The sequence below is a fragment of the Mustela putorius genome, unplaced genomic scaffold, assembly GCF_011764305.1.
Source record: "Mustela putorius furo isolate JIRA1106 unplaced genomic scaffold, ASM1176430v1.1 tig00000095_pilon_pilon_pilon, whole genome shotgun sequence".
NCBI classification, from domain to species: Eukaryota; Metazoa; Chordata; class Mammalia; order Carnivora; family Mustelidae; genus Mustela; species Mustela putorius.
Genome location: NW_025421280.1, coordinates 27,231,923 through 27,259,405, shown reverse-complemented (window position 1 = coordinate 27,259,405; position 27,483 = coordinate 27,231,923). Strand labels below are relative to the sequence as shown.

The window sequence follows — 27,483 nt, the reverse complement described above, 5'->3', positions numbered from 1 at the left end:
AGAAGGAGATGGACAGATGCCTGTGGCCCAAATTAAAGGGGCACATAAGAAAGAAACAGGGAAATAAGGTGAAATGCTAAAGGCAGATGACCTACAGGAAGGTTATAGCAGAATTTTCTTTCCTTTTTTTTTTAATCTGTTTGCATTAAAATTCTCTATAGTAAACATGTATTACTTGCAACAAAAGGGGGAGGGAGAAAAATTATAAGTAAAAATCCCCTAAATCTCTGCCTTTTTTTTTTTAAGCTTTTATTATTTAGAGAGAGGGGGGTGTGTGCGCACAGTGGGGAGGCGGGGCAGAGGCAGAGGGAGAGAGAGAATGTCAAGCTGACTCCATACTGAGCGTGAGCCCGATGCGGGGCTTAGTCCTAGGACCCTGAGATCAGGACCTGAACCAAAACCAAGAGTCCCATGCTTAAGCGAATAAGCCACCCAGACGCCCCTAAATCTTTGCCTTTTAAAAGTCTGGAAGGAAATGCACTAAGTTTGTGACCCAGATAAATTTTAATTCTCCTTCTGTGGAATTTGATCATTACTTGTGATGATGCTGAATTATCAGTGGAATGGAATTATTCAGGAATGAAGCCGGCTGTTCTTGAAGCGAGGGGCTGCTCCACGACTTGAGTCCCATTATAATTCTTCAGGCACGGGAGGAGAGGACGGTGGGGGAGATACTGAGGCTTCTGGAAGCGGGAATAGAACGGCATACTTAAGCAGAGGCGCCTCTTTTGCTGAGAGCTAGGAAAGCCCCTCCAGCGCGAGTCGGGAGCCTGAGGAACAGCCAGTGAGGCAAGAATCCCCAGGTTCACCCCGCCTCCCCTCCGCACCTCCCTCCGCCAGGGGGCGCTGCTGGCTAATGTCCTGCTCCTAGCCGCATGGCCTTGACCAGGCAACACCGCCTATTGGCACTCAGTTTCCCCATCCCCAGTGGGGATGGTATTAATTTTGGGTAATAGGGTTTATTTAACCCCAGAGACACGTCCAATGACCCCACGTTTCTAAGGTATTTCAGAAAGGTCACAGACACCACCCTCCAACCACAATTTACCCAAGTATAAGGATCAGGCCGTAGAGGAGAAACTGAGGCCCAGAAGGGGCTATGACTGGGAAGAAAGCCTCCGAGGTCTCCTTCCCCCTATTGGGAGTCTGGGGGCAGCCTCAGAAACAGAGACCTTCGCGGGGAGGTGTGGAGAGAAGGCTGTGCTTTTGTTGCTGTTCTAAAAGAGGGAGAAAGTGGGAGGGGGACCCAGCAGGGGGTCCTGGGGCTCAGGAGAACAGACCCAGAGACCCCAAGACAGAAACTACACTGACTTAGAGCAAGAACCCGTACACAGGCAGCCACAAGCTAAGTCAGTCTTGAGAGACAGTTCCGGACACAGAGCTCTGTCTTTCCTGCCCCTTCCCGCTCCGCATCAGACCTCTTGAGCCAGGTTCGGCTCTGGACAAAGCTTTGGTGCTAAAAATTCTCCGATTCAAGTTTCCATTCTCTCGCATGGAGCTGCCTGGCAGATGAAGGGGTGGTACCTGGGGTGGGGGACAGGTAGGTCTCCTGGGGGCTGACTCGCCACCACCTAATGCAGGGCAACCCTAGAAGCACACGACAGGCGCGAGCCTGGCACATAGTAGATGCTCAATAAATACGGGATCAAGACTAAAAAGATAAAGTGATGGCTGTGCCTCCAGAATGACCACTGGAGAAGGTGGACAAGGGGCCTGGTAGACACCCTCTTTCCACACTGAGCATGGAAGCCCAGGAAGGAGATCCCAAGGGCGCTGGAAGAGGCTGCCTGCAGTCAAGCCCCTTGGAGAACTCTCTTGGCAAAGCCCGGGGTCAGAATGGACCCCAGCCAAGTGCCTCCAATTTGATCCTAAGGTCTGCCTCTAACTAAAAGCCTGGTTGTCTCCCTTGGTGCAGAGGGGGGTGGAAGTGGGGGAGGCAAGGCAAGGGCCACCTGGGACCTCTTTCTGGAAGGTCCACTCATCCGCCAGGAGCCATTAGGTGCCAAAGGGCTCGGCCATCACATTGGCCTCATGGTCCACGCAGGGCTTGCCCCCAGTCCTCTGGTTGTCCAGGAGTAGGGCCCCAGGCTCTGGGCTGCCTTCTGGGGCCGGAAGCTCAGTGTCAGGTGACTCCGAGACCTCTGTGTCTAAAGCTCCTTCCTCCTCCTCCTCTTCTTCCGCCTCCTCCAGAGTCAGCTCAAAGCGGAATCGGTCAGGGCTCCCCTGCTCGGGGCTGGTGAGATCCACAGGACTGCGGGGGATCTTGCTCTGGTACCACTCACGGTTGTCCTCCAGCGTGTCCAGCAGGTCCTGTGCATCTGGGTGCACCAGATCAGCCCACGTCTCCCACAGTGGGTGTGCAATGTAGTCAATGAAACCCACCTACGGGTTGATATGGGGGAGGGGGTAGCTGTGTGGTGAGTCACCATGGAATCTAGGCCTTTGCCCAGCTTGTTCCCTCTGTCTGGAATCCCATTTCCCAACTCCTACTCATCCCTCAAAACCCTCTTCAAACAACCCTTCCTCTAGGGAACGTCCCCGGCCCCTTCTGGACTCCCCTAACTACTAAATCTTTCCTTGTATTCCAGCCCTGACCCTCACATCACCCAAAACAGACATTTCCAAACTCCATGAGGGCAGATCCCTCCCCCAGCATCCCAGAGAGAAAGGGTCCCAGGCCTGACTCCGCCCAGTCCAGGGCAGACCTCATGCTGAGGCCACTCCCCTTCCCTGGCCAGCTGTGGTCAAGCCAGGACTCCTGGGAGTTGGTTCGCCCACCATTTCCCTCCCCTTTCCCCCCTTGTCTGCTGGTGGCTCAGCCTGGGAGCCCTCAGACCTGGGACTTCTCCACCGAGGCGGTGTGCTTATCACACATGGGGCTGATATCCAGGCCTGATTCGCGCTCCCGGTCGCCCTGCTGGAAGAATTCGGCCATGATGCGGTCCGTCCACCGGCGGTACAACTCCAGCGGCTTGGTGGGGTTGCTGAGGTCTGCACAGTGCACCAGGTTCTGCAAGACCTGGGGAGATCAAGGTTCAGGGAGGTCTCTGGTCATAGCACCCCATCCCCAAGAGACTGGGACCATGAACATACCCATCTTACAACTGGGGCTGGGGAAGTCATGGCTAAGGCACAGGCATGGGACTCTAGGTGCCTCTGTTTCTTCAAGCTTGGTGCACAGTTGGTGTTTCAGAAATAAATGAAGTGAGAGCCACGGGCACCAGGGCGGGGGGGTGCGGGGGGGTGGTGTTCCTGGGGCCCACCTGGCCACACACCTGGATGCGGTCGGAGTAGTTGTCCAATAGCAGGACTCCAAGGCTTGTCACCTTCTTGGTCTCCACCATGGTCTTGAGGTCAGCCAGGAGGTTCATGTGTTTGGACATGTCTGTGGCCAGGACCTGGAGGGCAGACAAGGGAGGATGACAAGTATGAGGACTGCGCCTGCTCCACCCCTCTCCCCACCTTCCAGACACCACACCTACTCTGACCCTTAGTCCTCTGAGCCTCAGTTTCCTCATCTGTGAAATGGGGGGATGTCACAAGATTCACAAGGGAGACTGAGTTACTGGTCCCTTCTCTGGGGTTGTTGGGATCACGGGGAGCATCCCACATATGGGACAGGGCAAGGGAGAGGGAGATTAAACTGGGGACTGAGGTGAGTTGTGCCTGATAGCAGGGGTGAGGCCCAGCAGAGGGTACAGCCTATGCAAAGGCCCTGGGGCTGGATGAGCTGAGGAACAGAAAGGAGGCAGTTGTAGCTGGAGCAAGTGAGTGCACAGTAGTAACAGTCGGTGAGGAGTGCAGTGGGTCTCAGAGGGGTCTGGGGGGCTTATCCAGAGGGCCATGGGAGCCACAGATGGATCTAAAGTCAGAAAGGACCTGCCTTGGTGCTCTCCAACCACCTTCCTGTGGCCACAGTGTGATCAAAAGGGCTGTTTTCAGCCATTTGGAAGGAAATTTAGCTCTAAACCCTATTTAAAAATCAACTGAAAAAAAAAAAAATTAACTGGGCACACCCAAGCAGAGCCAGCGCAGGAACGATCCCACAGGCAGCCCAAAGGCTCTGTGGATCAGATAAAAATCTCAAAAATTCCCCCCAATCTCCCATTTGCCTCAACGTTGCGCCCACTGGGGGTACCTCTTGCCCAAGTCCCTAACTCCACCTCCTCAAATCTTTAATTCTTCGGCACTCAGACCTTTGGTTTCCTCAGAGCTAACCCCACATGCTGTTCCCTCTGCTGGGAACACTACTCCCTACTTCATGGCCCTCCACACCATGCACGCCAGTGACTGCGGTGTTCCCTCCATGGAGTGGGGAGGACCCCTCCCCAGCTATGAACAGCCCCTCCCCCAACTCTGTCTCCAGGTCTCCCATCATGACTTCGCCTGGGGTTCCATCTCCCCCATAGTCCATGAGTCTTATAAAGGCCAGAACTCTACTGGTCATTGACGCACAGCAAGCACACAATAGGGGTCCAGTAAATGCGTGTTAGGTTAATAAATGAGAGGCACCTGGCTGGCTCAGTTGCTAGAGCATGTGACTCTTGATCTCAGGGTCGTTAGTTTAAGCCCAATGTTAGGTGTGGAGCCTGCTTAATTAAAATAATAATAATATTCTGGAGTGCCTGGGTGGCTCAGTGGGTTAAGCCTCTGCTTTCAGCTCAGGTCATGATCTCAGGGTTCTGGGATCGAGCCCCGCATCAGGCTGTCTGCTCAGCAGGGGGCCTGCTTCCCCCTTCCCCTCTATCTGCCTCTCTGCCTACTTGTGATCTCTCTCTGTCAAATAAATAAATAAAATCTTTTAAAACATGTAATAATATTCTATACTATTATATAATAATAACATAATAATACATAATAAATATATAATAATAACTATATGTTATTATTATTATTATTAATGAATTGAGGCACAAAACACCAAAACTTACTCTCGCCTTCGAATCTGAATAATATCAAATGGGCAGACTTATGTTTCAGAAAAAACAGTACCTGAGACCCCAGAAACTTGGTGTATGAAGGGCAGCCTGGACTTAATTCTGGTGAGCCTCGCCCCGGGCTTAGCTGGTCATTACCCCATTTTACAGAGGAGGAAGCTCAGGTTCAGAGAGGAGACATGGCCAGGTCCAGCTGAACCCGCGCCAGCCCAAGATCACCCTGCTCCGTTCCTAGCTATGGCCTCACCATGTCGATGACCATCCTGCGCAGACTTAGCCGCTGCTTGGCACTGAGGTTCTGGAAGATGTCGCAGTTCTCGGCTTGCAGAAGCTTGAAGCCCACGGCCAGGTGGTGGTTCTCCAGCACGGAGGCATCGTTGTACATAAGGGCAAGCTCTGAGTCTTCGGGGGAGGCGGACAGCATCAAGACCTGTCCACCTGCCCACTCCACCCAATGGTAGGTTTTGCAAGCCCTCGGCAAACTCCTACTCATCCGTGGAGGCCCTGCCTCTAATGCCTTTCTACACTGGGAAATCTTCTAGAATTCTGTCTTTCCCCTTAGCTAGCCCAATCCTGCCTGCAGGGCTGGGGGCATCTGTGTTCGGCTCTGCTTCCTTAAGACTGGGGACTCCTCAAGAACTTGGTTGGCATGGCCAAGGAGACAGTGTGTACTGAGCTCTGGTTGATTGAACAACTAAGTCGTCATCTTATTAGACTCTGGGGTCGTCGAGTAAGAAGTCTCTACTTTTGTCCCCAGCTCTCCAAGGATGTATACCCGAGACACCCAATAATTATTTGACTGAGTTCTTCAGAGACCTCAAAGGACTCTGAGCTTTAAAATCTTTGTGGCCCCAGGTCCATTCTCCCACATTGGTTATTTTCTCATTTATTGAGCACCTACTGTGTACCTGGAACCACTCTGAGCACCTAAGCGAGGGATGGTCTCAGCCCTTTCAACAAACAGGGAAACTGGACTCACAACAGGAATGGGTGGGCCCGAGATCACATGACTGACAGGGGAGGTAGGGCCCCACCCCATGACTCACTGGTGTTGATGAGAAACTGGTTGGAGACCCCAGGATGGTCCACATCATGGATGGCACTTGCAAAGATGGCAGCCAGGATTTCCAGGTCTGTGAAAACAGCCTGCGCAGGCACGTGGCATAAGAGGTAAGGGGTGGGCTCTGCCCCCAGCACCCACCCTGGCTGCCTCTAGCCTCAGGGTAGTACCTCGAGGGCGGGTGTGGCTAGCAGCACATGCGTGGACTGGGCCACATCAGCAGCATGGAGGCTGTTGTGGTAGGCCACGTCGGCATGATAGTGACTCTCCAAGGTCAGAAGGTAGGTGACAAGTGTGTCCGCTGGGATCTGAAATGTCTTGAGCAGGTCCCGTTCCTGGTCCATCACAGGCCTCCAGTCAAGGCCTTGGCCTCTGGGCAGCAGCACGCACTATGCGTTCTCTTCTTCTGAACTCCTCTCCAACCTTCAAATACCCCCTCTTCCAAGATGCCCTCCCATCTTTCCCTCTGAACTCCCTTGGTCCCTGTCCTTCCCCTCTGGTCTAGCCCTGACCTCACAAGGCTGAGGGTATCCAGCTGTTTCCTCCAAGACTGGGTCTCTTCAGGGCCAGGCTTGGGGCTGAGGTTTGTTGACAATGAATTTTTCAACCCAGTGACCTCCTATCCAACCTTCAATATGCAGCTTAAATTATGCCATTCAGAAGTATCAGGGAGGATTTGAAAATGAGTGTCCCCGGAGGTCTTGGGGTAGGAAGATGAGAAGGAAAGAAACTCCAGATGCCCTGGAAGCCAAGGGCAGGTAGATACCTGGAAGATGCTGAACATGACGGTTGTGAGGGGACGGTTTCCACTTAGCTCTGCCACCTTGAACACATCAAGCCCCCACTTGTTGGTGTCTTCCAGTTCCTAGAATGTGCAGAACTGGAGCTTAACTCCAGCTCCCCTTCCTCAGCCCCTGGACCACAGACACTCCCCAGCATGCCCCAGGTCCTACACTGAGCCCCACCTGCCCAGTAGACAAGCGGGCAAACTGAGGCCCAAGACAGGGCACCCAAACAAGCAGAGTCATGACTCAGACTCGAGTCTCAGGATTCCAGCTGGGGACCCACCTTGGCCAACTGCCCCTCCTGGTCAGTCTGGACCCCAAAGCGTGGGACGGTGGCTGCAGAGAGGCTGGCCCTGTGGGGGAGCCCACGGAGGCTGCTGATCTGGGACATGGGCCTTGGGCTCTCCATGGGAGTCACCCTAGGCAGCTCCATCTCAGTCTGCTGGTCTGTAGACAGAAAACAGTAGGGCTCAGGGAAACTGATTCAGACCTGCTGGGCTTATCCTGCCTAGAGTCAGGTCCTGGATCTTGCCAAGCTTCAGGGTCAACCTATTGCCTTTTTACCTAGATCAAAGTAAGCTTGGAGTAAAGTCTCTCTCGCCTGTAACTACCTTTCTCCTCCGTTCATGGCTGACTTCAAGGACCCCCTTCTGTTTGACATTGCCCTTGGGTACCTGGGATTCAGTAGTTCCCCCAAACAGCCAAATGTTCTTTCCATCTCCCAAACTGGAGACCTAGCTGTTTCCATGTTCACTCCATGTCCCCCTTGGAAAACTTCTACACAGGCTTCAGAACCCTAGCTTTAATCTCCTCCTCCTCCTGAAAGTTCCCTCTGTTCTTCCCTGCGGTCCGTCTCTGACCCGTGGGGTCGGAGGTGTTCATGTCTGGCTCTGTCTTCCTCAGATTGAGATTTGTATTACAAATCTTTCTTTTTCTTCCTCCTTCCTACCTCTATAATCTTGCCCAAGCAGTGACCCACCACAGCTCACCCAGGAAGGTTTGAGAGATGTACTCGGACACCTGGTTCCCAGAGCGGCTGGTTTCGGACAGGTGAGTTAACTCCCGGTTCAGCATCCGCTTGAACTGCAGGGGAAGGTGAGGGCAGTGATGATGGGGACACTGTGGGCAGAGGCAAATGATCTCGGCTATCTGGTCCTCCTCACCTTGTTGGAGGCCATTTCCCCCACTGAGTGCCGTGTCTGCAGTGTCTCCAGCTGATCCAGACACCAGTCCAGCTCGTCCAGTGTCTCCAAAGCCAGCTTCTGCCCAGTGTCCTCTGGGGGCCAAGCTGGTCAGGGGCTGACCAACCCCCCTGGGGGTCCCTGCGCCCCTCATGCCTCTATCTCTACATCTGGACCCTGGAGCCCTTCCCAATAAGGCCATTAAGGACCCCAAGATCTGAGTGATAGATCTATCCCCACGTAGCTGTGTGACTGTGAGCAGGTCTCTGCCCGCCCTGGGCCTTGGCCTCCCCATCTGTAATATGGGCGTGGAAGACTCCATCCCCAAGGGTGTTTTGGGGACTACAATTAGCAAAGCCTAAGGACTCATGCGCGGAGTAGGTCACCATGGAGAGGAGGTTCACAGCTGTCCAGCAGTGGGAGGAGGGAGTGGGAGCAGGCACATTACCTGTAGGTGGAGGGGGCTGACTGCCAGTTGGGGGGTTCTCAACCGATGCCTGCCTGCGGTAGGGGTGGCCTACGTCACTCATACAGCCCCGCCTTCAAGTCTCCCAGGCCCCGCCCCCACCCAGCATACCCCATCCCTTCCACCCCAGGGTTGCTGGCCGTGTTCTTTCGGGTCGGGCCCCGCCTCAGCCTGCCTCCCCTTGCCTTCAGGCCCCGCCCTTCTAGGCCTGGTTCCACCCCTCCGCCAGCCCCGCCCATCTCTAATGCAGGCCCCGCCCCGATGCCTGTGCCCGTCGGCCCCACCTCTCTCCGCCAGGCCCCGCCCCCACCCCGCTCCCTACGTACTTGACTGTCCCGCGGCCTTGCAGGTGGGCGAGGGCTGCGACGTTGCTCCGAACGGTCCTCAGACTGGCTAGGACCTGTCGGAAGGGTCGCGATCAGCGATGGAAAGCAGGGGTCGGCTCTGCCAGCTTGGCTCACGGGAGGAGGGACAAAGGGTGGGCACCCACCTGGGCAAAGGGCGTCACAATCATGTCTTCTCCGTGTCTGAAGGGAGACGGGACATCAGGAAAGGCGGCCAGGAGAAGCCCTCACGCTGGTTCCCATCTTCCAGCTTTCACCCATACTATGACCTCCGCTGAGCGCGTCCTCCCCTCATGACTCTCCTTTGGGTGTCCTTTTAGTCCCTAAGCTCCCCTCACCTAACTCTTCTCTGAAAGCATCTCCTCTGGCCAATTCCCATCTCCCAACTAGGGAACCAGGGGCGGCAGAGATCTTAATAGAGGCAGAGCGGAAATTATTGTATTTCTCTTTTCATTATGGCTACCAAGAATCTCAGACCAAGGTGTTTTTCGGTTGCCTCTAACTGGGTTTAATGTCTCCAGATTGCCACCCAACCCCAGGGGCAAGTCAAACAGATAATTCTCGGATATCATTCTCCCCATATTCCACGGCATGAGTGAGCTGTCTGGAAAACACCTCCTTAAACCTCAAAGCCCAGTTCAAATGACCATTTGAAGGAGGTGTGCAGAGTGGAGGAATTAAGGAAGGAGGGAGGAACCGGGAGGTGTCATCCCGCCAGGCTTGGACTCACAGATCGCTAGCTGCAGAGGAGTTCCGGGACATGGCCTTGGGCGAGAGTTCGTAGTCACTGTCAGAACGGTACAGGAAGGACTCTCGCCTCTGGCTGTGCTGAGCAGCGGCCTGGATGACCCGGCCAAGACCAGGCCCAGCCTGAGGGTCCAGGGTGCTTCTGCCGCATGAGAATCCATTTTCCAGGTCAAAGCTGAAGGCAGATTAGGCTTGGTCAGAGCCGCGGGTCCTGGCATGCTGATGCCTGGCTGTGGCCCACACCCGTTGTGTCACATCCTCCCTGGAGCTTTGGTGGGTTGGACAGAAGTAGCCTCCAGGTTGTCCACCTGCCCCACAGTTGCACTCCACCCCCCAGGGACCCTGTGCCCGTCATTCCTCCGTCTCCACATCTGTACCCCAGAGCCCTTCCCCCTGAGACCAATCTGGACCCCAGAACATGAGTTTCAGGTCTGTCCCCAAGTGGCTGTGTGACCACGGGTAGGTTTAGGCCTTTCTCTGGACATCAACCACTTGCTCTCTAATATGGATGTGGCATACTCCTTCTCCGAGAGTGTTTTTAGACGAGCAGACTGCGGCTGTGGGCCTGTACTACTGAGTAAACTAAGATCTATATCACATGATAAATTCACTGGGACTGGAAACGACTTCCTGGGCTTTCCTTTCTAGAGGGGGCCTGGGTCCAGCTTGGATCTGACATGTTCCAAGCCTCTCCCAGCCCTCTTTGGCCATGTTCCGGATCACTTGTCCTCTCCCCCAGCTTCCAGGCCCCCACACTCATTCTGTATGGCCCTGTCCCAATTGTGTCACCACGCTCCCAGCTCACTTGGTCTTGTCCTCAGTTTCCCCACCATTGCTTCATCTTAGGCCCAAAGGATCTGCCTATTATCTTTTACCTCCGGGCCTTTCACAGGCTGTGCCCTCTGCCCGCAGCGCTATCCTCCCCCCAGTGCCCCTTGTGTCCATAAACCCCGACACCCCTTCCCAACTCTCAGCCCGGTGTCTCTGTCAGGACACAACACGCCCGAACTGGGTAAGGGGGAACTATACCCCTATCCTCTGGGATTACAGATCAGAGAAAAAGTGGGAGGGGCGGGAGGAAATAGAAGTTCAGGAGAGGAGTTAGTAGGAGAGAGAAGACTTAGCAACCGGGGAGAGGAGCTGCCTGTGTGGGAGTCATTGGCTTTTGAGAAGGGAGAAGGGGATAGACAGGAGAGGCGAAACCAGCAAGACACCTGGGACCGCCCAAGACACAGGGCTCCTGGCCAAGAGGCAGTGTACCCCCGGTCCCCTGTCAAGCGACCCCATCCCAGTCCACCGGCCGGGATTGGCATCTGCCAGAAGACTCGGGGCAGGGGATTCGGCTCAGATGGCAGTGGGAGTGGGGAATTCCGACATGATTCTGTCCAGTTCGACTGGATTCGGTCCGTCCCGGTCACGTTTGACCTGAGTTGGGTCTCATCACACATGTTTGCCCTGATCCTGACAGGTTCGGTCTCGCGAATTCGGTAAGGTCCTGCTACGTCGCCCGACGGTGCTCAGGCAGGTTCGGATGCATACGGGCATCTTCGCCGAAATCCCGCTGCGCTAGGTTTCCGAGCAAGCCCGTGTAGCCCTCGGCCCGAATCGGGCATATTCGGCTTCTTCCGGTCTCACTCGGGTATTTTCGGAAATAGTCGGCTATGTCCGGCTGCTCTCGAGCCTTTTCGAATTCGGCGCTTCCCAGAGAATCCCCTGACAGCTGGGGCTTCCGAGCCCGCTTCCTGACGTCACCCTGAAGAGCGGGTGCCTCTTAACCCTACCCTGCCCAGGCCGGGGCTCGGAAGCTAGCAAAGAGACGCCCAGGAGGGCTAGCGGCAGCGGATACCCAAACCTGCTCGGAGGGGGAGCCCTGGGAGTGGCGACTCCCTACACCTCCCTTGCCTCTCCCCAAAGTTTCTGGTAGAGCAAACCTATGGATCAATAGGGAAACTGAGGAGAGGCAACAGGGTGCTGGATTAGAATCCAGGTAATGGGTGCGGAGGGTTAAGGGCCAGGCAGGGATTTTCGCGCCGCGAGAAAAGCTGTTTTTCTTTCTGCTCTAAACTTAGCCGGGAGCGGTGGGGTCAGACCCTGGTTCCATGACGCGGGCGGCGCGGGACGAGGTCGCGCGCACTGTGGGAACCGTGCGTCTGTCTTCCGACTGGATAGGTAAACTGAGGCAAGGGGGCCTCGGAGGGACCCACCCTCTTCCAGCCTCACCTTCTGGGACTGAGGGCTGACCACCGACGCCCCTGAACTCTCTCCGGAACCCTCCGCAGGGACCCCTCTTCGCAGGTGTCTGGTGCCCTGCCGGCGCTCTCTGGGACCTGGGACACCGCGCCCCTCTCGGACTGAAAGGGCGCCATCAAGGACCACCGTCACGACTGCCTCCACCCTGCCAGCTGTCACTGGCCGTGTGACCTTGGCGAAGGGACCTTCAGTCCCTGAGCCGGCAGGTGCCAAATTATCAAGTGGATGCCAATGTGGCACGAATCCAGAGCAAAGCACCAGACAGTGGTCGGCGCCCACAAGGCCACACCTCCGACCCCAGCCTCGCCCCCGCGCCCCACGAGGTCACAGCTTCCTGAAGGGGTCGGGATTAGAACCCAGAACGATGGATGCAGTCTTTCTAGGACGCAACCGCGTGGGGCTGCGAGGAACCGGCTCCCAGTCAACGCGGGTCCACTTTCTGCGTGGGACACGCAACTCGCGCTCTTACACTGCGAACAGCCTACTTCGAAGGCCCCCAGTCAAATCCGGTTCTCCCCTGTGGACACCGGAGGCTTAGTGTTTGGCCCCCGGGGCCATCTCCTTGCGGGCTCCGGGATTGATTGGGGAGCGACAACAAGGGGAGGAGTCACTCCCTCCTCCCCTCACTCGCAGGGCGTTCAGCCCGCCTGCCCCCGGCAGGCAAAGGGTCAGGAGGAGACGTGAGCCTCAGCCCGTCCTGCTCTGGGCCATACAGCTGGAAGGGGACAGACGCTGGTCCCCCGGGCATTTGTACGAGCAGCGGGTGGAGGGCGGTGGAGGGGTGGAGGGAGACAGAGATAGAGAAAGACAGAGTCTTCAAGTACGGGAGACGGAGATAGGGCTGGAGGAGAGAGATACTGAGAAAGAGAGGGCAGGGCAGAGCGTCCCTACCCTGATTCGCGACCCGGCTCCAGCTGTCCCTGACATTGCCCTTCCCACCTCCAGCCTAGCCGTTCTGGTGACCCCCGGCGGGCCCTCCGTCTCGCCTCACCACAGCGGATGGGCCACAGTGAAGCGCCGCTGCAGGCGGATGCTCTGGTTCACCAGGAGTTTCCTGAAGAGCCCGGGGGAGCCGCGCGGGGATCCCCGAGGGGAGCTGGGCCCGGGGGCCGGGGCGGGCGCGGGGGGTCCCTGCATCGCCAAGACCGCGTGGAGGCTGAACCCAGCGCAGGCTGCGCGGGACCTTTTCTGGACGGCCGCGGGGGCGGGGCCCGGCGGGGAGGGGGCAGAGGGCGCACCGGCTCCGCCTCGCCGCTGGACCTCTCCTGGATGCCCCTACCGGGACAAATGGGGAAACTGAGGCACTGGGCTGGACGCGACTCTTTGCTCCCTCCCTTCGAGGGTGGCCCTGTGGGTCCCAGAACCCGGATCTTAGACACTTCCTTCTGTCAACATGGCCCTAATTAGGGCAGCTTGTTGGGTTGACAACTTGGCTGGAAAGTGAAATGCGGAAGTCAGAAAGGGAAGTGGCCTCCATTGCGAGAGGGTCACCGAGGCACGGAGTTTGCTGAGGGGCTGCCCAGATCCCACGCAGTGTTTCCAATATCGCTTTGCCCATTTTCCATATGGAGAAAATGAGGCCTGAAGCCACCAGGGGCTGCTCCTCAAACTACAAACCCTTAACCCTTTACCAGGTGGGGAAACTGAGGCTGGGAAAGAGGTAGTAACATGCACGTGGCTTTGCTGCAGGACAGCAGAGGTTTGAACCCAGCTCCCCCTCTCCCAGTCCCCCTCCACAAGTCCTCACGTGACCCCCACCCGCTCTAACATTCCCCAGGCCCTGTCTCTGGATCCTTTTCCTTCTCCCGCTGTCTCTACTGAACAAACATCCGCACTCCACTCCCGCCAGCTCTTCCGTCTGTGAAGCATCAGCCGCCTCTCCCCCTGCCTCGGGAAGGACACAGGGGGCCTGGAAAGGGAGATTCTGGAGGGTTTTCTGGGGTTTGTAGCAGGTGCTCTATCCTCTGAATGGCTTTGGGGTGGCCCTGCCCCATGCCACAGAAAAGGATAGCAAGTCTCAGATGTCACATCTGAGGGCAGGACCTTGAATGCCTATATGTCTTAGGCAGAGGCAGCCAAGGACCAAGGAGGCTGGGCTTCTCAGCTGAGGCCACACAGAAGCTCTAAGTCCAACTATGTCCCTGCTGTGGGATGACACCCCCTCCCCAGCCTGGACTTTATCCCAGGGGACTTCATGCATTTTGGGGGGTCCCTAGTCAAATGGCACCCACACTTCTGCCACTCTGAGGGGAATGTGATATACAAAGGGGGTGATTAGAGCTTCAGTGGGGGAACCTGAGATGCCACAGAGAGGAGACTCTGACTCTCTCCTGACTCCCAACCATCCCATTGTCCCCATTGTACAGGTAAGAAAATGGAGGCTCAGAGAAGGGGCACACTGGGGCCCAGGAGTGCAGACAGTCTCAAGGACCTGGCTGGGAACCTCCTTCTGCCCCCATGGCCCTGCAACCGGACACCTGGTGGGAACCAGACTCGCTGTCCCAAAGTCAAAAATACCATCTCTAGTTGCTGTGGCTGGACCTAATTATAGCCAGTCCCCAGGGGATAGAGGCTGCCAGGATCCGTCTGGTGGAGGCACTGGGGACAGGGTCAGAGGAGCCTCCATACCACCTCAGCCCCATGGGAGGGGCTTGTAAGGGTCCCATGTCCTCAAGGAGAAACTGAGGTACAGAGAGATTCAGTTGCTCCCCAGAAGTCACAGACATGAAATGGAAAACTAAGACAAAATGCATCAATACAGACAGCTTCCTACTTGCCTGGAGCTGAGCCCAGGGCAGAGCATGTAAAAGTAATTTGATTTTCAGAGCAACTCTGCAAAATGGGGACTATCATGCTCATTTTGTGGATGGGGAAATTGAGGCACAGGGAGGTGGTGGTCACTCGCTCGGGGTCACATAGCCCTGAGTGGCAGTGCCAGTGTCATTCAAGCCCAGCCTAGAGGGCTCCCTAGCCTGACCCCTCTCCCACTTAATGCTTAACTGACTCCATCCCCTCTGAAGTCCCAGAGGCTACTCTGACATTAATGTTTTATCAAGAGTTTTAATAGTTTAATGGTTTGAAACATTAATAGATTCAACTTTAAATATTTTATTAAAAGTTTTAACAGTAATGTTCTATTAATAACTTTTGGGATGGAGAAAATGAGCCACAGAGCCAAGACTCAGCATTTGAAGCCTGGTCTGCTTGACTTTGGGAGGCCCCAAACCCAGCCCGGGAAGGGGCTAAGGCTGAAGGAGGGGTGGAAAGAGGACCCTCATCCCAACTTTGTCCCTGAGGAAGTGCCCAGCAGTCTAGTGTCCTTAGCACTGTCTCAAATTTCCATTGAAACAGTTCTTTTGGCAGATGCTTTCCTCCTCTGCCACCAAGTGGCCCCAATGAGGTGGGAGGTGGGTGTTGTTATGCCCATTTTACAGACAAGTAAACAGGTCTGGAGAGGAGAGGGGACTTGCCCAAGTCCCCATGGAGAGTCTATTTTTCGAAAAGAGTTTATTTGTTTGAGAGGGAGAAACAGAGAGCATGAGCAGCAGGAAGGTGTAAAAGGAGAGGAAGAAGGAGAAGCAGGCTTCCTGTTGAGCAGGGACTGGATCCTAGGACCCTGGGATCATGACTTGAACTGAAGGCAGACGCTTAACTGACTGAGCCACCCAAGCGTGCCTCCCCTCGGCCCCGCCCCCATGGAGAATCTAGACAGAGTGGAGAGCAGGGGCTGAGTTAATGTATAGATGCTCACATGGGTCAGATCTCACCCTCCTCTGCTCCAGGCCCTTCCCATGGCCCTCTTTTGCCTTCCATCTCAATCCATACCTCTCTGAGGTTTTGAGGTCTGACCCTCCCTGACCCCTTCCTCTTTGCTCACTCTGCTCCAGACTCATCCCCCTCCTTACTTTTCTTTGAACCAGCCAGGTTCATGCCATCCCCTGCCCTTGCCCATATGTTCTTCTCCTGCTGACTCTTCATGTTTCAGGTCACAGCTGGAGCATGACCCCTCCAGGAAGCCCTCCCTGACCAGCTGGGTAAATATTCTCAGAGCACCCTTCTCTCATGGGCACAATTTCACATTTCCTTGTCATGACCACCTGATCTGGATCTGCCTGGCCCACCAGGCCCTCTAAGGCAGGACCTGCGTTTGCTCACAGTGCGCCCTCAGTGTCCGACACTCAGTAGGTGCTCAATAAACCCTTGGAAGTCAATAGAGAGCCTCCTCCTCCCACCCTTCAGCCACAGTGATCTGTAGTCAGCTGTTTGTACACCTGATCCTCTTGACTCTGAGTCTTTGCACATTCTGTTCATTCTGCTCGGTACACCCTTCCCTTCAGTCCTCCTGGCTAAATTTTCTTCGGTTTAAATCTTTCTGTTTGGGGCGCCTGGGTGGCTCAGTCTGTAAGTGTCCGTCTTCGGCTCAGGTCATGATCCCAAGGTCCTGGGATGAAGCCCCACATCGGGCTCCCTGCTCAGCAGGAAGCCTGCTTCTCCCTCTCCCACTCCCCCTGCTTGTGTTGCCTCTCTTGCTATGTCTCTGTCAAATGAATAAATAAAATCTTTAAAAATAATAAATAAAAAAATCCTTCAGTTTAAGCTTAGATGTCACCTCTTTCAAGCCATCTTTTCCCATCTTTTCCCACCTCCTCCTCGCCCGGTGCTGGATCAGAAACCTCCTCTGGGCTCCCCTGGTTCCCTAAGTTCTCCCCATCAAAACACAGATCACACTGTGCTATCTCCACCTGCTATAAGTGTCTCCACCATGAGCCTGTCCACACCTGCTTGTCCACTGCTGGGTCTCCAGTACAGGGCCTGGCACAGAGTAGATGCTTAATAAGTGCTTGCTGAACAAAATGCTAGGATCCCAGACCACATGATCTTCCTGGGCCAGTGGGGAGGGAAGCCAGATCTGGGAACCAGGCTTCCACACAGAAAGTTCAAGACAAAATGTAGAAAATACCAGATTCATGTTTGCATCTCACTGTCGACACTGATGTTCAGAGAAGCACTGTCACTTTTTCGGGACCACACAGTAGGTTGTCCTTAAACCCGGCTTCTCTGAGGGCTGAGCCCCTCCCCCCACACCAGCATATACATGCACACGCACATGTGTGCACACTCACAGGAACACGATCTCCTGCCTTCCAGAGTCACTTGGGGTCTCCCCCTAAGACGGGTGCAAACCTGTCTGTTTGTTCTTTCTTGAAGATGGAAAATCATGAGTCACTGGGAGTGGGGGCAGGAGGAGATGAGGAATGGGGGGGAGGGCGCTGAGGACCAGGCTGGGAGTGTTAGGTCAGGGTTGTTTATTAAGTAAGAAGTCACTGGCCCCAAAAGGTCCACGGACCAAGGTGGGAGAAAATGAAAACCAAGATCCAGAGAGGAAAGGAACTTCCCTGACGTCACCCAGCCTAACCTCAAACCCCAGACTCTAGATCTCGCCTAGATGGCTCCCCCTCCTCTCCAAAGAGGGCCTGGGACTCCTAGATCCAGTCGTCCAGCCCTGGGACTCCCATCTCTGGTCCCTCTAAGTCCCCTGTTTTCCCTCTCTGTGTTTCTTTTTGGTCTCTTATTCTCCTGTCTGCCCTCCTGGGTTTATATGAAAAAGGAGGCGCAGCCCTCCCCACCCCGACTCCCCCCTTCTCCATTCCATCTCTTCTGATGTGGAAAAAACATCCTGTGCTCAGGCTCCCCAAGAGGCTTCCACTCCTCCCAAGTGACAGGGGCCCAGACGGACCACAGAGAAGGCTCCTTCCCCAGTGCTGTGGCTGGCCCGCCCTGGTCCTCATACATCCTCTGCAAGGTGCCCTCAGATACTCATGATGGCCACAAACCCCGCAAACATCCCAGGACATTCCAAGATCTGGAAGACCCTTGGACACCTAACTGGGTCAGAGTGAAGTAACGCCCAGTCACAAGCCCATGGGCACCACAAGCGGAAACACAAAGGGACGTACACAACTGGTGTACACACACCCAGACACATCCAGTCACGCAGAGACACAGCTGGCTGTGGGCACTCACACCACGGGTCGGAGCACACACGGCAGGCAGCTGCTCAGACTCACACACACTCAGAAGCGACAGCACCTCAGCACACCCAATCACATAAGCCATCATGACACCACCAGCTCCACCCCACATGAAAACAGCTCTCTTCCTCCAAAGAACCGGCTTCCAGCCAGGCGGCAGAGACCCTCCGCCCCGGGAGAAGCGAGGACCCTCCCCCACTCCCGCCAGGCCCTGCGCGCCCCTCCCCCACGGCTCGGGAGTGCCCTGCCCCCGCCCACCTACCGCCTGTAGGAGGTGGGCCAGGAGCGCCGAGACTTCTCGAGCCCCAGCCGCGGGCTCCGGTCCCGCTCACTGCGGCCCGCGGACTTGTCCGGGTCCGAGTAGAAGCGCTGCTGGATGCGGATGGGGCGCCGGGGCTGACGCCACAAGTGCTTCGGGGGTCTGGCTATGCCTTGCCGGCTGCGAGCGCGACTCAGCTCGCTGGATGCCTCCGCCCCTTCTTGGACCCCTGAGGTCTCCATGCGCCAGAAGAAGGGAGCGGGGAGAGCAGGGAGCAAAGAGAACAGGGCGCGGGAGCCGTCCCTGGGAACCAAGAGTATCTGAGCCGGGGTCGGGCCAGGGCCGGGGGTGAAGGCAACAGCGAGGAGCTGTCCGCGCCGGAGGTGCTGAGGCGGGAGAAGGTAGAAACAGGGGCTCAAGGTGGGGCTGACACGGAGGAGCTGTCCGTGCCAGATGGTGCAGAAGGGTAGCAAGGGAAAAAGAACTTGGGGTAGAGGTTGGAAACCGGGGCTAGGGACAACCCCAGAGGAGAGAATGGTTTGCTGTCCCCTGTAGTGCTGGATGAAGGAGGGTCAAGACACGAGCTTGGAGAGGAGACGACAGAAATTGTCCTCCCTGTTGATGCCGAATGAAGACCAGGGAGGAAGGGACTCTGAAGACCCCCCAGCTCTAAGACTCTGTCCCTTCTCCTGGTGCTGAAAGGGAAGCAGGTAGTAGATTCAGGGGCTGGTGGATGAGACGCGAGAAGCTAGCTGCAGGAAGCACGGAGAGACAGGGGTTCGGGAGCACCTCCACACCAGAGCGTCGTCTGCCCAGGAGGTGCTGAAAGCTGAGCAGCGGCGGGTCCTCAACCCTCCCCAGTGACCGTAGCAAGGAGTCTGGAAGCAGAGTCAAGGGCTCTGATCTTCAGAGGTAGGCACGGATGGTGTTTCTCTGCCAAGCTGAGGAAGGTAGGCTTAGCGATTCAGCCCCAGATGGGGTCTCTTTGGAGCCCTAAAACCCCCACTCGCACAGAGCAGGGATCCAGGAAGGGCAGAGAAATGGGGAGAGCTGTAACAGAGTCTTCGCATCGCTAGGGTGGGCACAGAGAATCTGCGTCTAGTCGGGGCTGCCAACGGTGGGGGTGGGTAGAGAGGGGCACGCTTTTATAGCCATACCAACGCCCAGACCCTCAGCGGAAATGGCGGGATCTCATTCGTCCCATTATGCCTTGGGCCCCACCTCACAGGCACGATTCCTGCCCTCAAATCCCAGACCTGCCCCTCCCTTCTCCAGTTCTAGAAACTCAAGGCCCTGCCCACCAGGCATCCTAATCTCAGGGGTAATTTCCTGGTAGGTGGCAAAGGGAGGGTGAGAACATTTTCTATTATGGTTAACAGAAGCAGAAATGCATAGGAGCAGGGCTGGGTGGGTGGGTGTGGGCTCTGGGCTGGGGCAGGGAGGCATTTGGAGACACTTGGTGCAGTAGGTTTGGGGGCAGGAAGAGCCACGATCTCAGAAGGGTATTTCAAGACTATTTCTCATGGAGATTCTCCACCCTCTACCCTAGTTGTGTCCCCAGGTTGGAGAAATGGGAAATGTTTGGGTCAGGCTGACTGCGATCATCTTGTTCAACAAGGACTGCCACATCTTGCTGGGTGAAGGAAAACAAATGACTCTTGCTCTATCCTTTACTTTCATGGCTCAGTCACTGCCCTTCCTTTTAGCCCCCTACCCTCCAAAGATGTGGGAGACCACTTGGTCCACTGGTGGGGAACATGGGTTCTGCCACTGGCTGGCTGTCGCTCCCCCCTTCTAAGCCTGTTTTCTATTCTGAAAAATGGGGATAATGATGGTGTCCCACATCTTAGCATTGTTGGAAGGATGAAAAGGGGTATCACAACTGAAGGGTCAAAGACCAGGAGCTGTCCACACCAGTACCCCCTCTCTTTTACCCCCTGCTCGTGCCCACCAATACCTGCTGTGTCTACCTCATAAATAACTTCTAAATCTGCCTACTTCTCTCCACCTTGATCCATCCATCTACTGCCCAGAACTGCCCAAGCCTTGACAATCCCAGTCATCACAGAGAATTTTTCTAATGCCAATCTGATCAACTCACTCTCTTGAAAACCTCTCCATGGCCTCCCATTGTATCCCATAAGGTCTTGTGTGGTCCAGCTCCTGCCCACATCACCAGGCTCCTCTCCAGTCACACTGATCTGTGTTAAATTCTTCATATACCTGATCTTCTTGAGTCCAAGGCTTTGTACAATCTGTTCCTTCTAATTGGCATAGGCTTCCCTGAACGTCTATGGTTGACTTATCTTCATCCTTCAAGCTAATCTTAGATGCCACCTCTTCCAAGTGGTCCTTTCCTCACCTTATACTCCCCAACGCTGGGCCAGAAGTCCCATCTGGGTTCCCAAGACACCTTGATCTCTCCACCTGATACGAGTCTCTTTCCATCATCAGCCTCTGAGCACCTGCTTGCCCATGGCTGTGATTCTAGTACAGGGCCCAGCACACAGTAGGCATTTAATAAACGTTTTCTGAACAAGTTAGAGAAAAGTTCAGCTAGACAGGGCATGCTCTCTCACCTAAGACTGGTCCCCTTGGTCCCAATCTGCCTCCTCACCTTCCTGGGTCTGGATTGTGGCCTTGCTCTGCCCCTTGAGACTCGATAGTGAACACCACACAGGCACTGGGCTCAACCTCTCCAGGGGTTCCAAGGCGGCTTGACAGCGGTGGCAGCAGTGGAGTCCCTGAAAATCTTCTCCGGATGACACCACTGCCAAGTGGGCTCATGGGGACCAAGCCAGAATCCACTGGCTCCCGGACCCTCTGGAGAGAGACAGTGGCGAGACATAAGCAAGTTCCCAGGCAGGGAGCCTCTCTGGGACATGGGGGACCAGGGGAAAGCTCCAAGATTCCCTCACCCAGATTCCTAGTCTGGACCGGAGTATCTGAGTCTGTCTGTCTGTCTGTCTGTCTGTGTGTCTTTCTTTAGATTTCATTTATTTATTTATTTGAGAGGAGGGGGAGCATGAGTGGTGGCAGGGCAGAGGGAAAAGGAGAAACAAAGTCCCTGCTGAGCAGGGAGACCCACGTGGGGCTCAGTGGGGCCCTTGGGGCTCGATCCCAGGACCATTGAGACCATGACCTGAGCCAAAGGCAGATGCTTAACCAACTGAACTCCCAGGAAACCCTGAGTGTTTCTTTCCCCCTGAATGAATTTACCTCTCTGAGCCTCAGCTTCCTCATCTAAGAAATGGGGATGTGGATCTCAAACTTGCAGGATATGAACAGTGCCTGGCCCACAGTAGGCATTGCAGAAATATTTATTAATCAGTTAGCACATTGTATATTCATATTTATAACATTATGATATATACTGCTATTTATTACAATAACACTCCTTCTGAAAGTATTGTATCATATTATATTTGTATTAAAATATAAAAATAAGGGGCACCTGGGTGACTCTGTGCTCAGCGGGGAGCCTGCTTCCCCCTCTCTCTCTGCCTGCTTCTCTGCCTACTTGTGATCTGTCTGTCAAATAAATAAATAAAATCTTCTAAAAATATAAAAATAAAATATGCAATAAGTAAACAAGTGGATAATAACAGCAGTACCAACAGCTAACCTTTCTTGCACACGGACGCTCCATCGGCACTGTTCTAGGGAATCCCTCATAGATCAGGTCATAAGGGCACAATAAGGCTATTTTATACCATTATCCTCATTTTATCAAAAATTTTTAAAATTTATTTATTTGACAGATAGAGACCACAAGTAGGCAGAGAGGCAGGCAGAGAGAGAGGGAGGAAGCAGGCTCCCTGCTGAGCAGAGAGCCTGATGCAGGGCTCGATTCCAGGACCCTGGGATCATGACCTGAGCTGAAGGCAGAGGCTTAACCCAATGAGCCACCCAGGTGCCCCTAGTGCCTCAATTCTTGAAGGAAGAACTGAGCAGGAGACATTAAATAAGATGATGCTGGCAATCGCGCCCTGAGTAAACACTTGAGACATTTGAAAATCAGATAGAATCGGGATGAATTGATGAGTCAGCAACATGACCTTTCCAGCCCAGCAGAACTGGGTTCAGCCCATGCCGTGTGGTGTAGGAAAAGCCCACCTCAGTTTTCCTGTCTATGAAATGGGATGAAAATGGTACCAACTACTTGGGGTTGTTAGTAATATAAGGACAGACCCCTAGATGTTCCAGTCCCAGGCTGAGAGCTGTCAGTGGTGCTGACCCTAGGACTTAAAATTCACTACGTTGGGGAGGAGGCGCGGGGCTGTGCTAGGGGAGTGTCAAAGGAGCCAATGGGCTGTGGGAGAGGTGGATCTCAGAGGGGCAGGCCCGCCTTCTCTTGCTCTACCACCGAACCTTACAGATTAATCTGTCTCAGTAATCAGATCATTCAGATGGGAAAACCAAGGTCCAAGAAAATATGGCTAATTAGGGTCAGAGCTAAGGCAAGGGGGTTCCGCAAAGAAGGTATGAGGAACACATGTCAGTTCAGGCTCCAAGGGGCGTATTTCTACAGGGCATTTCTTCACAGGAGAAGAGGAAATGCTCTGCTGAGAGTCACACAACTGGGAACCACTCAGTTCCCCGCAAACCCACTTAGCTCTTTGCACAGATCTGATCCTTCTAGGACCCAGGATGCTTAACCGGTCCTCCCACTCCCAGCCTCATAGGAACATAACCCTCTTCCAGGAGTAGCTGAGTTCTAATGTAGAAATCTAAGTGTTCAACACTAGGCCTCCCCTGGGAGGGTTCCTGGCAGCTGGGAGGATGTGCAGGAAAGCAGAAGGTGGAGTGTGTGGCTACAGGGGGCCCCTCCCAGAACGGGAGGCCCCCTGAGCTATCAACTGCCGGCTGTCTTCTTGCGGAAGGTGAGTTCCAGATGGGGAAACCACTTCCCTACACTCCTACTCACTTGTTTATTCAGATACAGATACAAAATGATAGGTCAAGCACATCGTACTAGAAAGAAAATTAAACCGTGTAGGAGCCTGGAGGGTGATGGAAGGGCCACTGATAATGTTGTCACGGCAGAGGTAGGGGCCTTTCTGAAGAGGTAACTTTGGTTTTTTGTTTTTGTTTCTCTTTTCTTTTTTTTTTTTTTTTAAGATTTTATTTATTTATTTGACAGACAGAGATCACACGTAGGCAGAGAGGCAAGCAGAGAGAGAGGGGGAAGCAGGCTCCCTGCGGAGGCAGAGAGCCCGATGTGGGGCTCCATCCCAGGACCCTGAGATCATGACCTGAGCTGAAGGCAGAGGCTTAACCCACTGAGCCACCCAGGCACCCCTTGTTTTTCTTTAATAAATTTTATTTATGTATTTGGCAGAGAGAGCGAGAGCACAAGCAGGTGGAACAGCAGGCAGAGGGAGAGGGAGAAGCAGACTCCCCGCTGAGCAAGGAGCCTGATGCAGGGCTCGATTCCAGGACCCTGGGATCATGACCTGAGCCAAAAGCAGACGCTTAACCAAATGAGCCACCTAGGCACCCCAGAGTCCTGGGGTCAAGCCCTGCATCAGGCTCCCTGCTCAGCGGAGAGTCTGCTTCTCCCTCTCCCTCTATCTTTCCCCCCACAAATAAATAAAATCTTTTTAAAAAATTAGGGCTTGGTTTAATCATCATGTGACCCCCCCCCAACAGAGCCAGTGGAGGCAGCTGGATGTTTGGGTCTGGGCTTGTGGGGGGCCAGGCTGGTTTTAGGGTGAAACAGGTAAGACAGGCCCTGTGGGGAGCAGTTGACCGACCCTCCCCCATCTGGACTGAGGCTGGAGTAAGGATGCGGCACTCTGAGAGCTGCAGGCGGGAGAGGGGAGGGTCACCCCCCACCCCACCCCACCCCCCCGCGCCTCTCAGCGGCAGCATTAATCAATCTGCCACTCCAGACTGATTGCTTTCCCCGTTGAGAGGTTGGAGTGGGGACAGAAAGCCCAGGGGTGGGGGTGGGGGCAGGAGGGGAGGAGGGGGAAGGGCTTGGAGGGACACTGAGCAGCTGCCTTTTGATTTGTCCATCTTGCCTGTCCCCAAGATCTTCATGTGTGCTAGCCCTGGGTGCTACCAAGTCCAGCCTCTAGGACCAACCCTAACTGCCGAGTCCCCGCCCACAGCTGCCTCTCACCTTCCTCCATCTTCCCTAGCTCCACCTCCCCAGCCCCAGCCCCAACTATACCTGCCTCAGGGCCTTTGCAGGAGCTAGGCCCTCTACAGGGAAAGCCCTTCCCCCAGCTCTTCCCCCTAAGTGGCTGCCTGTTTTCATCTACTCTTTTAAAAGTCATATTCCAGGGCACCTGGGTGGCTCAGTGGGTTAAAGCCTCTGGCTTTGTTTCGGCTCAGGTCATGATCCCAGGGTCCTGGGATCAAGTCCTGCATTGGGCTCTCTGCTCAGCGGGGAGCCTGCTTTCCCCCCACCCTTCTCTCTCTGCCTGCCTCTCTGCCTACTTGTGATCTCTGTCCAAAAAAAAAAAAAAAAAAAAAAATCTTTAAATGTCACCTTCCTGCCCAGCTTGGGCAATCTCATTCCCACTCACCCATCCCCAGATTTTATCCTTTTCCTTAGTTGAACATCTGTCACCACAGCCTATGAGCCTCCATGGCCCCCATGCCCAAAGCTGGGCCCCAAACTCAGGGAGCATCCCATGTACAAGTAGAATGACTGATGCTGTAAATTGTGTGTTTGAGGGGAGCTCTAAGGGGTCCCCACTTTACCGAGGAAGAAGTTACGGCTCAGAGAAGGAGCTGGCTGCCAGGGCTCATCAGGGCTGCCTGACCAGGGCCTTGCAACACACCATGTTAAAAAGGAGGAACGGGGGTGGGGGGCACCTGGGTTGCTCAGTTAAGCATATGCTTTTGCCTTAGGTCATGATCCCATGGTCCTGGGATTGAGCCCCATATTGGGCTCTGGCTCAGCAGGGAGCCTGCTTCTCCCTCTCCCTCTGCCTGCCTCTCTGCCTGCTAGCACTCTCTCTCTGTCAAATAAATGAATAAAATCTTAGGGAAAAAAAAAAGGAGGAAAAGGAAGGATCTTGGGTGGTTGAAGCAGTTGGGGGAGCTCAGCAGTGGGGTTCAGAGCACACACAAGGGTCCTGAAGGCCCAGGCTCAAATCTCCGTTGGCCCCTCACTTTGAGGGCGGGCTAGCCTCTCTGTGCCTCAGTTTCCTCGTCTGTAAACTGGGACTACCCTCATCTTTATTCTCCTTGCATAGACAGCTGAGGCGTGGATCAATGAGTCAACCAACGCATGTGGGACCTTGCTGACTACAGGTACTAGCGCATCCAGACCTCCCTTAACCCACACAATGTTAGCCCCTTTTCTTTATATGAGCAAACAGAGCCCCAGAGAGGTTATCAGTCACTCCGGCATTGGTGACCATTAGCTCCTGCTGGGTTCTCTGCTCACTATCTCAGTTCCCTAGAATGAGGTCATTGGCTCTGCCCCAAAGGTGTGACCTCACATGCGCTCCCTGGACTGGGGGCATCCAAGCCTCCTCTCACTGGGCCATCAAAACCTTGCATCGAGAGCCCAAAGGGTCCCTGCTGCTCCACTGCCCACTCCTGCCCCTAAAAGCCAAGGCTGCAGCCCTGGGCTGGACAGTGGAGTGGGATTGAGTCCCAGACTCCCAGTAACCTTTCTGGGACTCAGTTTCCCTGTCTGTAAATAGGTCCCCAGACAGCTCTGGATGTTTCCACTAGGAGAGGTACTGTGAGCCCCACCCCCATGGCCTGGACAGCCCAGCTCCACCCCCACTCACCTCGCTTAGCAGGAAGGAGAGGGCTGTCCCACTGCGCCGCATGCTGCAGACATCTCTGAGCCTGTGGGGACAGATGTGAGACCCCTCAGGCCCTGGGATCAAGCTGTACTCCCATGAGACTCCCCCTAGACAAGGAGCTCATCCCACACCCTGTACCCTTCTCCTGGTGCCCACAGATGCTCAATCAAGGGATCCCGGGCCATACCACAGGCACCGCTGTGGGACAGCCCCCGGAGCTCTGCAGGGGCTCCTGGAGCCTACGCACCCTACCCAAGCCTCCTGCCCCCTCCATGCCAGGGTCCATAGCCTTGGAGCATCAGGACCTTCAGGAAGAAATCCCCTGGCCCTGGGCCCCTTCGGGGACTCCATTCACCTTCCAGCACAGCTCCCGGTGGCTTCTGGGCCCAGTGCCTCAGAACCTCCTCCTCTGCCCCCAACTCATACAGGATCGGCTGGGCTCAGGCAGGCCTGGAACTCCCTGCCACCGCTGAGGCCGGTCTGAGTCCCGTGACCTCCCTGGGAGCAGAGGAGGGGAGGACTGGACCTGCCCAAGTGGGTGGCCCAAAGTCCCCCCCAGCTGCTCCCCCCCCCCCGGCCCCCCACCCCCGCAGAGCCCCTTAACTACCTCAGTGCCAGGCTCAGACGGACGGGACACACCCACATAGCACACCTAGTTCTGAGTGATGGGGAGGGGGGGAGCATGTCCCCTACACGGGTGGGAGAGCGGCAGGGAGTGTGTGTGAGGGGGAGGGAGGCTCAGGGTGAGCGGGTGTTACGTTTAAATATTTGTGTGCTTATAAGAGAGAGGTGGAAACACGAAGAGCCAAAGAGAAAGAGAGAGAAAGGGAGAGACATGGAGAGACACGAAGAGAGAGAGAGGGAGACAGAGCAAGGTGCAGATTTGAGGTTAAGAATGGAAAGATTTTACCAGCTCAGGGTCTGGGACAGGTGCTTCATAGGACAGCCCATGCGGTGTGGCCTCAGGAGTTCAGGGGTGGCCGTCTGGGGTCCCTGGAGGCTCCAGGAAAGTTGGTCACCACGCTGTACCCCTCTAGGCAGGTAGATGACCCTCTCTGCTCAATGCAGTCCTCACAAACAGCCGCGACTGGAACCACAGCGGGTGGGGGGCAAGGTGGGGGGGGTCCTGTGACCAGAGGAAAGGTGCTATGTGGCTCTGAACCCTTGGGAGCTACTGAAAGTTAATGTTTCACTGGAATGGCTGCCTGCCCAGGAGGCCCCGCCATCCCTCTGCCCCTGAAAATCATTAGAGCATGACCTCCCCCATCCCTGCCCAACAGGCTTCATCCCCATGTGCTGTGTGACCTTCACACCCCACCTCTGTCACCACCCATTTCACGGAAGGGTAAACCCAGCTTTGAAGGGGGTTCCAGGCCAGAGTCCTGGCCAAGGCACAGCCTGGAGCCTCCATGTCCCACTCCACTGGAGAAGCCTGGAAATTTCGGCGGGGCGGGGTGGGGGGGGGGCAAAGGGTGGGTGGGACACAGGAAGAACCCGCTAACCCAACAAGGGTTCCCAAGCAAAGGCCTGCCCCTCCCTGTACTATTTTCATTCCTATGTGATGAGAGGGGAGAAGGTGGGGGACCGGGCTCAGACTCTGGGAAACAGGACTGAGACAAGATGGGGGAACCATTTCTGGTGCTTTCT

General features: G+C 55.1%; 1 protein-coding gene across 7 annotated transcripts; it reads right to left on the bottom strand.

Moving 5' to 3' along the window:
• Positions 1–485: 485 nt before the first annotated feature.
• PDE4C (phosphodiesterase 4C) lies at positions 486–27,022 on the bottom strand. Of its 7 annotated transcripts, none has more exons than XR_006607179.1 (18): positions 26,747–27,021; positions 25,819–25,879; positions 20,679–20,884; positions 9,504–9,695; positions 8,920–8,956; positions 8,756–8,829; positions 8,412–8,464; positions 7,946–8,058; positions 7,772–7,865; positions 7,066–7,229; positions 6,764–6,862; positions 6,168–6,332; positions 5,984–6,083; positions 5,185–5,339; positions 3,276–3,398; positions 2,837–3,019; positions 1,049–2,382; positions 486–683 (listed from the first exon to the last, which is right to left on the bottom strand). XR_006607179.1 is itself a non-coding variant. In XM_045081583.1 (18 exons), the coding sequence occupies exons 1-17, from the start codon at positions 26,785–26,787 to the stop codon at positions 1,996–1,998; spliced, it is 2,247 nt and encodes a 748-aa protein (XP_044937518.1). In that variant the 5' UTR covers positions 26,788–27,022; the 3' UTR covers positions 486–683; positions 1,960–1,995. The 7 variants fall into 7 exon arrangements, 6 of the variants coding, with proteins under 6 accessions (XP_044937518.1, XP_044937511.1, XP_012916144.1 ...); XM_045081583.1 differs by having other exon boundaries at positions 1,960–2,382; positions 26,747–27,022; XM_045081576.1 differs by having other exon boundaries at positions 1,953–2,382.
• Positions 27,023–27,483: the final 461 nt, after the last annotated feature.

Excerpts from the sequence above, each read along its gene's own strand:
- PDE4C (XM_045081583.1), bottom strand. The coding sequence starts at position 26,787 with ATGGGCTGTCCTATGAAGCACCTGTCCCAGACCCTGAGCTG. Across the intron at positions 9,696-20,678 it reads CACAATCCAGACCCAGGAAG|CTTTGACCTGGAAAATGGAT; the intron begins GTGAGGAGGCAG and ends ATCTGCCTTCAG. Across the intron at positions 2,383-2,836 it reads CCTCGGTGGAGAAGTCCCAG|GTGGGTTTCATTGACTACAT; the intron begins GTCTGAGGGCTC and ends ATCAACCCGTAG.